This window comes from Phytophthora infestans, genomic scaffold (genome assembly GCF_000142945.1).
Source record: "Phytophthora infestans T30-4 supercont1.44 genomic scaffold, whole genome shotgun sequence".
Classification (NCBI taxonomy): Eukaryota; Oomycota; class Peronosporomycetes; order Peronosporales; family Peronosporaceae; genus Phytophthora; species Phytophthora infestans.
In genome coordinates this window covers 1,150,656-1,166,770 of record NW_003303715.1, presented here as the reverse complement: position 1 = coordinate 1,166,770, position 16,115 = coordinate 1,150,656, and the positions used below count along the sequence as shown (strand labels likewise).

Below are 16,115 nucleotides of genomic sequence, written 5' to 3'. Positions count from 1 at the left end.
TCCGTCGCGTGGAGAATGAGCTTTGGAGTATGAAGCTCGCACCTGGAGGAGACGCCAACCTCCATCTTTGCAAAATGTTCAATCTCAAGACTGTGTTGGCCGACTTGAATCATACGGTTGCAGATACCACGATGGTGGATATGCTACTGGAGAGTTTGCCTAATCAACTGGAGTTTGAGCATCTGAAGTCTTCGATATACTACGGCGCAGACCCGAGTGTCTACACACCTAACAAGGTTCGAGAGCTGATTCTTGCGGCGACGGCTCGGCAGAAAGAGTTTCGAGCTAAGCGCAGTGTGAAGAAGGGTAGCCCGCGAGGAAGACATGGCAAAGGCAGTGAGAGCAGAAAAGGCTTTCACGAGGACAAGACTGGTGACCCCAAGAGAGTTAGAAGATGCTTTACTTGTGGCAGTGAAGATCACCTACGTGTCGATTGTCCTGAGAAGTCGAAGGAGAAAGAGAAAGCTGACGACGCAGAGAAAAAGCGTAAGCCGCGCAGTTGCTGTACCCTACGACAAGAAACCACTGGACCAGTGCAGATGAACCGCGAGCGGGATGAGGGTGTTGTGGCAGGAGTCACAAGTTCTCGTGAAATATACGGGATTCCTCGGGAGCTCGATGAAGCAAATGGAGTGCACTGATGATGTACGTGGCATTAGAATCGTGAGCGACGATGAAGCAGCAAGTGATGGAAACCCGGTGAACGATCATGAGTCAGATAGTGGTGAATCACATCTGGAGGACAGTGATCAAGTAACACAAGGTCTCGATGGTGGGTGGTGGTATCTGGATACGGCCTCCAACTCGCACGTCACGGGGAATTTCGCTGAGTTCATGTCGTACACGGCAGACTCGGAGCAGCTACAGCAGACCCGAGGAGTTACGCCTACGATTGCTTCCCGTGTTGCTGGAATGGGAACAGTGTCGTTTACGACAGAGGTTAATGGAGAACAAGTAGTGAGCTATCTCGACGGAGTGTTGTACATTCCGGATGCCGAGTATGGTTTGTTTTCTCCTGTTTTAGCCTACGAGCAGGGTTATACTCTGGAATATGACAGAGAATCGAGGAATTTTCACGTCATGAGAGATGGAAGGACTGTGGCTGTAGCAACGCAGCAGGAGGCCACTTGGGGGTTCCAAGTAGCGAGTCCGACCCAGAGAGCTCGAGTGCTACCAGAAGCAGCAGCAAGATGTAATCACACTATGACAGAAGGTGTTGGTTCGCTGCAGCTTTGGCATGAGAGACTGTGTCATATCTGTCCACAGTATTTGAAGACTATGGTCGACAAGGGTGGAGGGAATGATGGTGACACAGAGACAGCAAGATACGTGTGATGCCTGTCATCTTGTAAAACAAAAGATGAAATCACACAGGAAGATGCTGGACCGTGGACTGAAGAAACCCAACCAAGTAGTGTATGCGGATCTTCTGATTCCAGGGAAGAATAATGCGACTCAATATGAGGCCGTGTTGGTGATCATGGATAGTTATTCGCGGTTTGTCACTGCGCACCTGCTGAGGAACAAGGACAGCAAGGTGGTGAACAAGTACATGCAAGAGTATGTGTTGTGGGCGGAACGGCAGGCAGGCCGAAATGCCAACGGGAAACATACAGAGTGCAGCAGATTTGGAGTGACAAGGGCGGTGAATTCTTCAATGAAGGAATTGATGCATGGTATCGTTCAAGAGGAATTGAGCATGTGAAAGTCGGGCCGAAGAGCTCGCAGCTCAATCTGTGTGAACGAACGCACCAATCGTTGGAGGACATAACTAGGTCTACGATGGCACACTCGGGGCTACCGAGGAGCCTGTGGCCTGAGGCACTGAGAAATGCAGTGTATGTCAAGAATAGTGTGTACAACAAGGGGACTAATGGCATTCCGTACGAGATGCTGTTTGGAGTCAAGCCGAATGTACACCACATCCGGAAGTTTGGAGCGCTGACGTACGTGCACGTACCAGTGACTCCTGGACGCAAGAAACTGAGTGTTCATGCGAAGATTGGGTTTGTATTGGGGTATGCTGAGAATGTAGTTGGCTGCAAAGTGTACTTTTCTGATGAGCACACAGCAAAGTTTGTGTCAGATCTGCGTGTTGCAGAGGATGTTATGTATCGGGACCGATATACAACGGAAGTGGAAGACGACAATCTCTCTTCACTTCACTTTACTCATCGAGAAGATGAGGACCAGACCGTTTTGAGCGAGCTGAGTGATGTACCATCTTTTGAGCTCGAGGAAGGCGAGAGTGTGGATGCTTGCGTGGATGCTGTGCAGACACAGGAAGGCGAGCGTACTGACGTACATACGCAGGTTGGACGAGAAATGCACCAAGTGTATGATCAACCTGTCCACCATGCCGATAGCGAAGTGGATGGAGATGTTCATTTGAATGGTGATGTTCAACTCAAGGTTACTGAGGACGGTACTGAGACTGTTCAAGTAGGCAGTGACGCCGTTGAGAACGATGAACATGGTGATGTTGTTACTGAAAGTGTACAACATGAAGGCAGTCAACCGAGTGAGGCTAGCAAAGGTGTAAGTGTCGACACTGGTCAAGCAGCTGAGGGCGAGAATGTCCATGAAGCGGCTGAGGGTGTTGGCATAGCAGATGCGGACGCTATATCGGTGGCTGGAACCTGTGGATCGGAAGTAGTTGACCATAAGCTGGATGACGCCGAAGAGCAAGATGGTAATGAAGAGACCACAGTAGCGAGTGTCTTTGCTGAGGACCAGAGTAGCAATGATGCGGAGCTAGAGAGTGACACTGGTGAGGACACACTACCTGAAGCTGAGCCAGACAGAGATGTGGTGGGGATAAGTCCTGAGGTAACAGTGACTGGCAAGCGTATGCATCGAGATGAGACTCCTTCAGAGGAGGTTCGTGCAGAGCTGGATGCGGATAAGACAAACGTGAAGAAGACACGGACTGGACTACGAGAAGTTCACAAGCGTCGACGTCCGGCGTATCTCGATGACTACATGGTGAACGTGACGATGAATTCCTCACGTGTACTGGATAAGAATGGAAGACCCATTCGTGCAAGTGAGATCAAAGTTCCACGTAATCGTCGTGAGATGATACGGTCGAAGTGGTGTGACTTCTTCATGATGTCCGAGATGGAAGAGCTTGCAGTTTTGAAGAAGAAAGGAGGGACTGCCGAGATTCCTGCGGATGAAATGCCGGAGGAAGCATCACCCGTGAGCACGATGTGGGTATATGACATCAAGACCGACCATCAAGGATATGTGATTCGTTTCAAGTCGCGCATAGTGGCGCTGGGTAGCTATCAAAGACCCGGGATTGACTTTAAGGAGACGTTTGCACCAGTGGCGAGGATGTCGTCGTTCAGATTGCTGTTGGCATTAGCAGCGCAGCTGGGATTAATGGTGTATGGCGGAGATATTAACACCGCATACTTGAATGCCCGGTTGGAGATCCAGCAGTACTTGAGATCCATTGAAGGATACCCATGCAAGATCAACGGATATGTTTATATCGTGTTGAAGGCGCTATATGGTTTGCATCAGTCAGGTCGCGAGTGGAACTCGGAGCTGAACAACTGGTTGATGAAGCACGGATAGATGCGGTCGTTGACGGAACCGTGTCTGTACTATCGTTTTGACGGAGATACGATCATGTATGTGCTAGTGTATGTTGATGACATACTGGTTGCAACGAATGACGAGCAGGGCAAGAAGGACTTGTTCGCGCAGCTGGACAAGGAGTACGGGATTAAGGATCAAGGCCTGTTGAATGAGTACCTGGGTAGCAAACGACTGAGAGAATCACAATTCACCAAGGGTAATATGCACGAGAGATCCTGAGCAAGTTCGGGTACCAGAATGCCCATGCGGTTGGAAATCCGATGGAAGTGAGCTTGCGGTTGGCACCAATGAGCGATGAGGAGACAGGAGATACGAGTTTTCCCTATCGAGAGGCTATTGGAATGCTGATGTACTTGGCAACGAGCACCAGACCTGATTTGGCGTTCGTGGTGGGTCAACTGAGTCGGTTTGTGGGCAAACCGTCTGCGAAACATGTTGGAAGTCTGAAGAGAGTACTGCGGTACGTGGCCGGAACGCTTGACTATGGAATCACGTACACAAGAACTCAAGGAGCAACTAGGGAATTTGTACTTGAAGGGTATTGTGACAGCGACTGGGCGAATGATCCAGAGCAGCGGAAGAGCACAACGGGGTTTGTGTTCATGTTGTCTGGAGGAGCTATTGCCTGGATGTCACGGCGGCAGTCGATTATTGCGTTATCGACAGCTGAGGCGGAATATGTGGCGGCCTGCGAGGCTACTATGGAAGCTGTAGCAGAGAAGAACATTCTGCAGGAAATATTACCAGATCATGAGGTCAAGTTACGAATTGGTATTGACAACCAAGCAGCTCATGTGATGGCGACTAATCCTACCTACAGCAGACGCACGCGACACATTGAGCTCCGATGGCACTATGTGCGGGAACAAGTGGTGAAGGGCACCATTGATCTGCACAAGGTGAAAGGCGAGGTGAATCCTGCGGACACGTTTACCAAGCCGCTCGACAAGATTCGCTTGAAGGCGATGTTGGAGCTGGCTGGCGTGAATTAGGCCAAGTAGTCGAAGTTGCACTTCGAGGGAGGCGTGTTGGAATTCACATTGGAGACCAGGCACAACGAGACATGGACACACTGGATGAGAATCAGGTGGGCCAGGACATTCGGGATGAGAATCAGTTGGGCCAGGTCATTGTATGGGAACGGGTTGAATCCGTTAGTGTTGGTAGGAGCTCTGGAGGAGCGTGAGCTAGCACTTAAATAATTCAGTCTTCATTTTACTTTCACAAGTCCAGAGTGCTGCCAAACGGAACGGAGTTCCAATAACATGCTCGTCACAGGGTGGTTGGACGTCATCTGGATGTTGGCCTGGTCCTTCGGGTACGTGATTGGCATGCGGCCGCTGGGGTTTACTTTGCCGTAGATGATCTCGGCCATGGCTTGGCCACCCAGCTCACATGTCAACAAACCGTTCACCACCGCGTGCACGGTCTCGGGTAGGTCACCAAGCAGACGTGGACGATCCTCGAACAACACCAAGATCACTTTCGTACCTGTGGATACCAGCTCCTTCACGTACTCAATCTGACCGGCGGGCAACGCCAGGTCGTCAATGTCACCAGGTTTCTCGGCGTACGTGTCCTCGCCGATCACGGCGATGGTGTACTCAGCCTTGCTAGCCAATTCCTTCGCCGTCGCCAGGTCCGCCTCCGTGTACGAACCGTTTGGATGAAGGCCGTTGAAGAAGCTGAAGCTGTCGTTGCCGACGAGCGTCTCCATGATCGACTTGACCGTAATTCCCTTTGTGAGCAGGTGGTCCTGGTCGCTGTAGCCTTGCCATGCGATCGTCCAACCGCCGCACATACGGCCGATGTTGTCGGCGGTGAAGCCCGTGAGGAACACCGACGCGTCCTCCTTGAGCGGCAGTGTGCTGTCGTTGTTCTGCAGCAACACAATAGATTCGCGCGCCAGCTCCAGAGCCGCCGAGATATCGTCGTCGTTGCCGATGAGTGCGAGGTTCTCTTCGCCGCGCACGGGTGTCTCGTACAGACCCAACTGCAGCTTCATCTTGACCACGCGACGGGCAGACTCTTTGAGCCGCTCGCGGAACTGTGGACTCTGCTCCAACAGCGCCTTAGTGCCGTTGTAGAAGCTCGTGTCCTGCGCTACCATACTCATGTCCACGGACGCGCGTGTGAGCGAGATGCGGGTGGCTTCGGTCTCGTTGCGCGCGGTGCGGTGGAAGTCCGTGAGCTGGTTGATCTCGGCCTAGTCCGTCATTATCATGCCGTCGAAGCCCAGATCATCGCGCAGCAGCGCGTTCATGAGCTTGGTATTCGACACGGTAGGCACGCCGTTGATGGATATGTAGTTCTCCATGGCGCTGATCACGCCGGCGTCCATGCGTCCTTGAAGGGCGGGAAGAAGTAATTCATCATGTCGTAGTCCGACACGGTCACGGCGTCCTTGTCATGACCGGAGGGGGTCTTCGGGTAAACGATCCAGTGTTTCATGCACGCGGCGGTGTAGTTGTTGCTCTGCAGGCCGCGGATGATAGCGTCACCTATGACAGAGTTGATGTGTGGATCCTCGCTGAACGTCTCGATGTACGTGCCCAGAGTGGGTTGCGCGAGATGCCGAGAATGGGGCCAAATACCCATGGTACGCCCGACGCCTCCGTGTCGCGGCCGGTGATGCGACCCTGCTCGTACACGAGGTCGGGGTTGAACGACGCGCCGCCGTTGATTTGCTGGCCGAACAGCACGGCGTCCTTCACGAAGATGGCGCCGTGCACAGAGTCCACGCCGTACACCATCGGGTGATCACCATTCTCCTCCATCGTGATCTCCTGGATCCTCGTGATCACTTCACGCCACTCGTCGGCGGTCCACATGTACGTGCCGTTCACGGGCCCGTTGTTGAACGGACTGGTGAGGTACGAGCCGACGCGCATCTTGGCGTACGCGCGCACCTTGTCGTCGTCAACCTTGTTGTCCTCTGTGAGGAGCTGGTTGATGTCGATTTGGGTCATTTGGCCGATAATGTCGTCGTCGGTGAAGGTGGCAACGATGGCGTCGGCGCGTTCATCCCACTGGTCAGCGGAGACAAGAGGCGCTCCTTGTTGCACGGCAACACCGAGGGCCGTACACAGTACTGCTGCGAACCACGACTTCAGCATGGTTATCTTGAACCTCTTGAGAGGATATTGTAGTCGAAGGAAGGCAAAAGGAAAAGTGAGCAGCTCATGTCGGGCTCGGTTTGATGCAGTCCAGGGCGATTGCCGAGAGGATCCGCTCAGGTCAGGTGTGTCTTTGTCCCTCTGACTGCGTGGGTTCTTTGGCAACCTTGGTTCAGCTTGAATTTTTAAGCTGTCCTTCCTCGGGCGTGCCTCGCGTTTGGTGCACAAGTCAAGGGAACAGTCAACACAAGAATTGGTCCCTCGTAAGCTAAAACGTTTACGGTATTCTTGCACCGTGATCAATCCAGTTAGTAGGGGCGTCAGTACATGGGCGTGACCACTCTCCAAGCGGAAGTTAACTGAAGATTAACTCGCAAGCAGTTGTGAAATGTACACTGCACAGATATGTAGTTCATGTACACGGAACTTCCACTACTCATCCCAAAGTACTTTACTTTGGGAAATTTGTGAAAGTTGACAATTCGGATATGTAGTGTCAGATATGACAGACCGAATCAAGCACTTGTTTCGATTATTGCACGTGTAGCAATTTAGACAATTGAACTCTTATCGATAATGGCTGCGCCAAGCAAGCGAGACGTCATTTTAAGGTCGATCCTCAAGGGCCTAAATGGATTGAATTTAGTTGCCCATGCAGTTATTAACAATTCATGTACATGTGCGCACAAGCACGGTAGTCGACAGCTTGAACCTTTGGAGTGGTTGAAGTTTCAGAGACCTTTGTTTCTGTCTCTAAATAAATTCATGCGTGTGCCGTCGGCACTGCCGACATGCAGACTGTACATGTACTGTACATCATGTAGTACAGTACACAGCCACACTGTTCATAGTACAGTACAGACTGTACGTGTTGAGCACGACCTCAAATAAAAAAAAGGTCGTGGTTGAAGCAAGACCTCTGCAGCCTGCTGAGGTCTTATTAATCCTGCAGTGCAGAATTACACCAAAACCAGCTGTGCTTGAACATACGTCAAATCTCACAATCTAAAACTACATGTAGCACGCCGCGTGCCGTGTACCCTGGGCAGAACATGAACTGTACTCAGTCGCACACTTACACGTATTTATTGCTAAGTTTACTGTGCAATTATCGCTGAAGACCACAGCGACCATTTCGATCAATGATTCGTTGTGCCATCTATATGTATACTATAAGAGATGCTTCCGTAGCAATCGAAGCATCCAGCTACTTGTATTAAGAAAATGGATGAGTAACCGAGTTGGAGACTCCGTAGAGTTAATACAAACGATCCTCTCTGTTTTGATATCTCCAATAGTAATTTCCTCCAAATAAAGTGCTCCCCGATGATTACAAACTTAAGATAAGTTTATCAGGTCTAATTACTACATGTATTCACAAATGAGAGGATAGAGGTCAGTTTATAGATACATAACAGGTTTATTCAGGGGGGGGCAATTACAGGAGATTTGCGGGTTCTGATTGGTCACATATGAATAATGTACAAAACCGATCCTTTTGTGAATCGTGTAACGAGAAATTGGGGAAAATTAATGTTCGCCTTAGTACAGTAAGACCTACGTTAAGCAGTTACTAAGGCGAACGTTTTTTCTCTCTTTTGATTTCTCGTAAGACTCTTTCTGTAGTATTCATAGTGAATGCTCTAAACTTAAAGGGTTGAGTACGTACTTTTACTGAATGCCCATCATCTAACTTCCGCTTGAGGAACGGTCAGTGACCGCCGGTCGCGCCCCTCTCAACTGGATTGATCACGGCGCAACAGTTACCGTAAACTACTGTATCTAACATATGAGACCCTCATCATGGGGATTCCCCATTGGGGAACCACTGGTTCAACCAGTAGTATACTACAGTACTGCACCCCGTTTTCGCGCCCTTGGACCTTTGTTAAACTTCCGGATGTGATGCTCCTGAATCCAAAAGAACTTTTGTTTGTCTGCTAAAATCGGATCGATTTGCAAATCCTATATGGTCCACCCCCGCGAAAACGGGGTGCAGTACTGTACAGTACTTGCGTCGACGGATCTCGACGGTCAAGATTCATGGTAGCGGGAGGGAATAGTCGAGTCGACCAGGGAACCAAATATCATGTGATATTTTTAAAGGTAATAGTACTATTTTTGATATTAAATATTAAAAGTAGCTCAGTTTTTAAGGCTACCATAATATTCAAATATTAACTCAGAGATTTGGAAAAATATTAGATACTAACGGATGCGCCCGAATAAAAGCCCCCTTCCGAATAGTGTCCTGTGGGGTGCTGCCTGCACTATTAAATACAAGCCTCTTCCGAATAGAGTCCTTTTACAAACTACCAAACCTGCTATTACAAACTTACTGACCATTCATTATACAGAGAAGAGCAATTTTTCGGCAACAGGCCGAAAGTTGCCCCTATTTTTGGTGTAGAAAGGAAAATTTTCACCTTCTTTTAAAAACAAAGTCAGGGCCACTTTTCGTAGCACACCAACCCCGAGCTTGGGTTGATAGCGAGCTGCTCAAGAAGTGGATTGATGTGACTATTCCACTTGTGATGCACGGTGAGCGTAAATGCTTGGTTTGGGACAGCATGAGAGCTCACATATCGAAGGCTGTGAAAGCTAAGTGCTCTTCGAAAGTGTTCGATATGTGTTGTGCCTGGGTGGCCTCACGCCTTCCTCGCAAGCTGGAGATATTGGAATCTATAAGAGCATCTCCAGCGGTAGGCTCTAACGAAGGTTTTATCCCAAAAGCTGCGCAAATAAATCTCTCGACAAGTTTTTTTGCCCCATTCGTTGGTGGTATTATTAGTTTAAACTTCAAGAAGACTTATATTTCTGGTCCAAGGACTTTATATAAAACCTCAGTCTAACGAAAGGAAACCTTCGATCTCAGCACCGACACGGAAACTTGCAGTACGATGGGGAAGGGCTTAGCGTGGAGTGAGAGCGAGACCATACAGCTTTGCCTGTCGTGGCTGGAGGTATCGGAGGACGCAGTGCGTGGTGCAGGACAGAAGAAGAGCACGTTCAGCAGTCGCTTGAACAGCCACTGGCTGGAAAACAAGAGACCAGAAGACAAGGATCCACGAACGGAGGTCGCGATAATGGGGCGATGGAAGAAACTGCAGCCAGAAGTAACGAAGCTCTGCGGTATATATGCGAAGGTCACCAGCAGAGAGCGATCAGGATGGAATGACGCTACGCCGCGTTGAAGGTTTACCAAGAGCGACACAAAGAGCCGTTCGAGTTTCTTGCGGCGTGGAAGGAGCTCAAGGACAAGCCCAAGTGGACCAACAAGATCACTTCGGCCTCATCTATTGGAGTCAAGCGAGGAACAAGTGACGTTGCGTCTTTGGAGAGACCAGAAGGCCGCAAAGCAGCAAAGGCGGCTAACGCCAAAACTAATGAGAGTCATGGAAGTGCTGGAGTTCAAACGATTGGGGGTGAAGCTCACCTCAGGTTCGTTGTTGCCACAGGAAAGAAGGTCGCTGTGATGGAGCAAAGTCTCCATCTATCTATCTTCTTGTAGAATCCCGCTAGCTACGAATCACAGGAATATTTTACTATGCAGCAAAAAACCATCCTCGCCAACATGAGGAAGACACTTGCTGATTCACAAGAGCGCCAGCAGTTACAACAAAGCGAAGAGCTGGAAACACCTGAGCGTTCGTTCATGGCACCGCACGTGGCAGGACTACATAATGGCGAGGGTGAAGAAAGTGAAGTTGCTGACAATCTAATCAGTACTTTAATTTAGCTGGGCTTCTGCACGTAGTCTAGCTTAAAAACCTACTACACAGGATCGAGAGAAAAGTTTTGCTAGCCGAGAGCACCGTAGCACTGCCATACGTGTTCGATCAAATCCGTTTTTAATTCATAGTGAAGTTCTTCGTCTTCAAGCACTTGCATCGCGTTTGCTATCATTGCGACTGAGCACTCATCCGGTACACCAACTTCTGCCGGGCTGACCCATTCATCTTCAAACAGGTACTGATGATTTAGCGAGGTAATTCGCTGCTCGTCTTCCACAATCATGTTATGGAGGATGATACATGCTAGCATCACATCATTCATTGCATCGACACTCCATAGCTTACAGGGCAGGGCAAGAATTCGAAAGCGCTGTTGTAATACTCCAAATGTGCGTTCAACGTCTTTGCGAGCGGCTTCCTGCTGGGCAGCGTAAGACTTACGCTTGTTGCCTTGGGGCGCACTGATACTGGATTGGAAAATTGCCCAGACAGGATAGATTCCACCTGTAAGATAGTATCCCTGATTGTACGTCGCACCATTCACCGTGAAGGAAATCCTGGGAGCAACACCGTTTACCAGGTCATTCAACAAAGGTGAACGCTCGAGTACACTCAAATCATTGTTGGCGCCAGGCATGCCATAGAATGCATGCCAAATCCATAACGACTTAGAAGCCACGGCTTCCAAGATCACCGTCGAACACTTCTCTTTTGCCTGAAAAGCTCCTTGCCATGCCGTTGGACAATTCTTCCATGTCCAGTGCATACAGTCCAAGCTACCAATCATACCCGGAAATCCGCGTTCAGCATTCTCGGCAAGAAGTATTTCCAAGTCATCCTTGGTCGGCTTTCGAAGATACTCTGGACCAAATAATCGGATAATATTTCTGCAGAACAGCTTTAAGGTCTCCAACACTGTGGACTCAGCCATACGAATCAACTCATCTAATTGATCTGCTGATGCTCCATATGCCAACATCCGTAAAGCACACGTCACCTTCTGTTCTGGTAGGAAACCAGCACGTCCAGTTGCGTCACTACGCTGGACGAAGTAGCTGCACTCTTCATCCTCAACCAGGGCAATGGTAATGAGCTCAAAGAGGTTACGACGCATACCAAATCGCCTGCGGAAGTCATCTGCATCAGAACGAGTAGCCATGAACATTAATGAACAGTTTTAAAGGAGAACATGTCGTTTACTCAAATACATACCATCATCGTAGACTGGGTTGTCGCCAAATTAGTCACTCATTAGGCGTTCACCCCACATTTCTCGATCCCGCTCTTTATTTGCTCTCCTGCCTTTGGTGGACCCGCCGTGTTTGCCCCGCACTGCGCTCGTGTTGTCCACCCCGCCCTCAGGCAACATGTAGGTGAAATAGTACTCTTCTTCCGAGTCGTCGTCCATACTTGACGTCACCAGCAGCGCTTCACTCCTTCGTGTATTTCTGATAGTGCGGTATCTAGAGAGATCTTTTGTATCGTCGTTTGATTGGACAAAAAAATGTTAAGCCGCGGTGAGTTCCAAACCGCTGTGACAAGATGCAATCAGGAGTTCTATCCTAAAAATTGAGGTCTCATCCGTCTCAATAGGACTTGCAAATAAGTCTAACCGCTGGAGATGCTCTAAGAGTTTCAAAAACCTACTGTACATATAAATTAATGCTTAGAAAGAGTCCGACCAACTAAGTCCTCACCCGTATAAAGTCCTCTCTGTCACTTTCGAGTGGCACTATTAAATATAGTCCGGACTTTAATAGGGCGCATCCATTAGATGATATTTTATGATATTTTCCCGCTTAAGTACGTTTCGTACCGGGCTCACCGAAGAACTGTTTCGGTCAGGTTTTAAAGCAGCAGTAGTGATGGCAGGCTTTAAAACTCCGCTGACCAGTGGGATGAACGCGCCGATGCCATCGTCGCCATCTTTACCGACGACGACATTATCGGCCAAATGACCCAAATCTACATCAACCAGCTCCTCACAGAGGACAACAAGGTTGACGACGACAAGGTGCGCGCGTACACCAAGATGCGCGTCGGCTCGTACCTCACCAGTCCGTTCAACAACGGGCCCGTGAACGGCACGTACATGTGGACCGCCGACGAGTGGCGTGAAGTCATCACGAGGATCCAGGAGATCACGATGGAGGAGAATGGTGGTCACCCGATGGTGTAAGGCGTGGACTCTGTGCACGGCGCCATCTTCGTGAAGGACGCCGTGCTGTTCGGCCAGCAAATCAACGGCGGCGCGTCGTTCAACCCCGACCTCGTGTACGAGCAGGGTCGCATCACCGGCCGCGACACGGAGGCGTCGGGCGTACCATGGGTATTTGGCCCCATTCTCGGCATCTCGCGCAACCCGCTCTGGGCACGTACGTTCGAGACGTTCAGCGAGGATCCACACATCAACTCTGTCATGGGTGACGCTATCATCCGCGGCCTGCAGAGCAACAACCACACCGCCGCGTGCATGAAACACTGGATCGTTTACCCGAAGACCCCCTCCGGTCATGACAAGGACGCCGTGACCGTGTCGGACTACGACATGATGAATTACTTCTTCCCGCCCTTCAAGGCCGCGGTGGACGCCGGCGTGATCAGCGCGATGGAAAACTACATATCCATCAACGGCGTGCCTACCGTGTCGAATACCAAGCTCATGAACGCGCTGCTGCGCGATGATCTGGGCTTCGACGGCATGATGGTGACGGACTAGGCCGAGATCAAGCAGCTCACGGACTTCCACCGCACCGCGCGCAACGAGACCGAAGCCACCCGCATCTCGCTCACACGCGCGTCCGTGGACATGAGTATGGTAGCGCAGGACACGAGCTTCTACAACGGCACTAAGGCGCTGTTGGAGCAGAGTCCACAGTTCCGCGAGCGGCTCAAAGAGTCTGCCCGTCGCGTGGTCAAGATGAAGCTGCAGTTGGGTCTGTACGAGACACCCGTGCGCGGCGAAGAGAACCTCGCACTCATCGGCAACGACGACGATATCTCGGCGGCTCTGGAGCTGGCGCGCGAATCTATTGTGTTGCTGCAGAACAACGACAGCACACTGCCGCTCAAGGAGGACGCGTCGGTGTTCCTCACGGGTTTCATCGCCGACAACATCGGCCGTATGTGCGGCGGTTGGACGATCGCATGGCAAGGCTACAGCGACCAGGACCACCTGCTCACAAAGGGAATCACGGTAAAGTCGGCCATGGAGACGCTCGTCGGCAACGACAGCTTCGGCTTCTTCAACGGCCTTCACCCGAACGGTTCGTACACGGAGGCGGACCTGGCCACGGCAAAGGAATTAGCTAGCAATGCTGAGTACACCATCGCCGTGATCGGCAAGGACACGTACGCCGAGAAACCTGGTGACATCGACGACCTGGCGTTGCCCGCTGGTCAGATTGAGTACGTGAAGGAGCTGGCATCCACAGGTACGAAAGTGATCTTGGTGTTGTTCGAGGGTCGTCCACGTCTGCTTGGTGACCTACCCGAGACCGTGCACGCGGTGGTGAACGGTTTGTTGGCATGTGAGCTGGTCGGCCAAGCCATGGCCGAGATCATCTACGGCAAAGTAAACCCCAGTGGTCGCATGCCGATCACGTACCCGAAGGACCAGGCCAACATCCAGATGACGTACAACCACCCTGTGACGAGCATGTGCCAGACGCAGGAGTCCGACGGTGCTTATTACTGCGAGAATCAGTGGGATTTCGGAACGGGCCTCAGCTACACTGAGTTCACCTACTCTGAAGTGCGTCTGAGCCGCAACGTCGTCACGTCTTTGGCGGAAGACGTCGTGGTGTCTGTGGACGTTACGAACGCTGGTAGTGAAGCCGGAAAGGAGACCGTCATGCTCTTCCTCATCCAGCCATACAACTCGCTGAATGTGCCGGAGATGAAGCAGCTCAAGAAGTTCTCCAAGATCAGTCTCGAGCCTGGCCAGACACAGAACGTCAACTTCACACTCACATCTGACGACTGGAGTGTTTACTACCCACAGGTGGGTCACGGGATCAAGAAGGTGGCCGAGGACTGCGAATACGTGGTGGCCATCAAACCGGAGACGGACTGCGACGTATACAACGAGACGGCCGTGGCCAACCCGCTCTGTGCAACCTTCTCACTCAACACGGGCGAGTATTCGTTCGGCACGTTCGAGGAGCCGTGGTAAGCAGGAGGCGTACTTGATAAGTGTTTGTGTCCACGCTGGTCGCTCTCAACCATTTTTACAATAACGGATTGTTTCAATCTTCGATACTCTTATAAAAAAATGTTTTAAGAAAATCTTTAGCAAAACCATCTCGTCTTCATCCGCATTGTACGAGTTCCGGCCAAGTGAGTTCCGACGCATTAACTCGTCGAAGTAGCTTAAACTTTCCCGTGTACTCGTTGTGATCTCCCACCACGACTACAGGCAGAAGAACGACCTGCCGCGGACGCAAGAGCGATTGATAATAAGCCAATTCAGTCGATGGATCTCGCCCAAGTACAGTTCGCAGATACGCGATAGGGTCACGGCGTTCATGAATGCAACGTTCGCTTCGACATCATCGGATCGGCCATGTAAACACTTCATTTGATGCTGGATATACCGGAAAGTATTCATATTCATGCGTGCAGAAGGGGCACTGTACTTGTATTTTCTGACTTGTAGTCGGCTTCGACTGAAAACTTACGGTAAAAGGTTGTCTCCATAGTTCGGTTTCCGCTGCGGTACTTGCAGCTGTTGTTTGCAAAAAATATGTGTTTATGTTTTAAAACAAATATTTTTCAAGAAAACGAGAATGGCAAATAAATAAAAAACTGAATACACGAACGTGTAAATGAGACCACCCAAAACTATTTAATAATTACGAACCTAAGTACGAATCGCGATTTTAGCACTCTAAACGAAAGCGGGGTGTCTTCTCTATCTCTTGAGCCCTTATAAGCTACCGAATGCTTAAAACTGAAGAAGTTGTGGTCGCTCAAAAATATTATCTCCATTTATGGACCCTCGAAATGACGATACATTTAGGAGTGTTGTGAGCTCAATATTTTTTTCAATTTTAAAGATTCAAGTGGTTTTTAAAAGCCCTTGTTAAAAGCGATTGAATAAGGGTACTTTTACTGTTTTTTCGATAAAAGTTAACAGTAAATGTCACGGTTTCGGTCAAGTGTGAAAACCAATTGGCCAACTTTAAGCTCGATAATCTCGATAACTCTAAATGGTTTGTAAGTATCATTTTGCTTGACGTAGTCTCAAATGCTCATGAAATTCAGCTTATACTCTTGTAGACTCTTGATGTGTTATTATATTTGTATATATTACCGGTACGTGCCTTATCTTATTCGCTGTGGCCCCCCTCTCTAAGTGTACGACACATGAGTCAGAGCTAGGATGAACCACTGCGAAATGAGGTGACACATGTGCATCACTGGACTGCTATCCAAGCGTATGTCGCTTCTTAGAGTAGGTGCCATTAAGACAGACTTACACTTCAGAAGCACTAGCTAACAGAGCGATCAAAAGAGGTACGTAAGCATACCGAGCACTGGGCAAAGCGTCGGGACCTAAATGAAATACTGGTGGCGAGCTTGCTCGCCCCTTCGAGTCGCTGAGGTGGGTATTAAGTTCTGTCTGAAAGTTGGTAACAGCGTGAGAGCGAGAGAG

General features: G+C 50.0%; 2 protein-coding genes across 2 annotated transcripts; one reads left to right on the top strand and one right to left on the bottom strand.

Annotated features, from left to right (window-relative positions):
* Window positions 1–4,819: 4,819 nt before the first annotated feature.
* PITG_16559 (glycoside hydrolase, putative) lies at window positions 4,820–7,330 on the bottom strand (the record flags this gene model as incomplete). Its single annotated transcript, XM_002897532.1, has 3 exons — window positions 4,820–5,815; window positions 6,204–6,703; window positions 7,291–7,330. The coding sequence occupies 3 exons, from the start codon at window positions 7,328–7,330 to the stop codon at window positions 4,820–4,822; spliced, it is 1,536 nt and encodes a 511-aa protein (XP_002897578.1).
* A 5,083-nt stretch (window positions 7,331–12,413) lies between these two features.
* PITG_16558 (glycoside hydrolase, putative) lies at window positions 12,414–14,829 on the top strand (the record flags this gene model as incomplete). The annotated part of the gene is made up of 4 exons (XM_002897531.1): window positions 12,414–12,573; window positions 12,640–13,166; window positions 13,194–14,629; window positions 14,754–14,829. The coding sequence occupies 4 exons, from the start codon at window positions 12,414–12,416 to the stop codon at window positions 14,827–14,829; spliced, it is 2,199 nt and encodes a 732-aa protein (XP_002897577.1).
* Window positions 14,830–16,115: the final 1,286 nt, after the last annotated feature.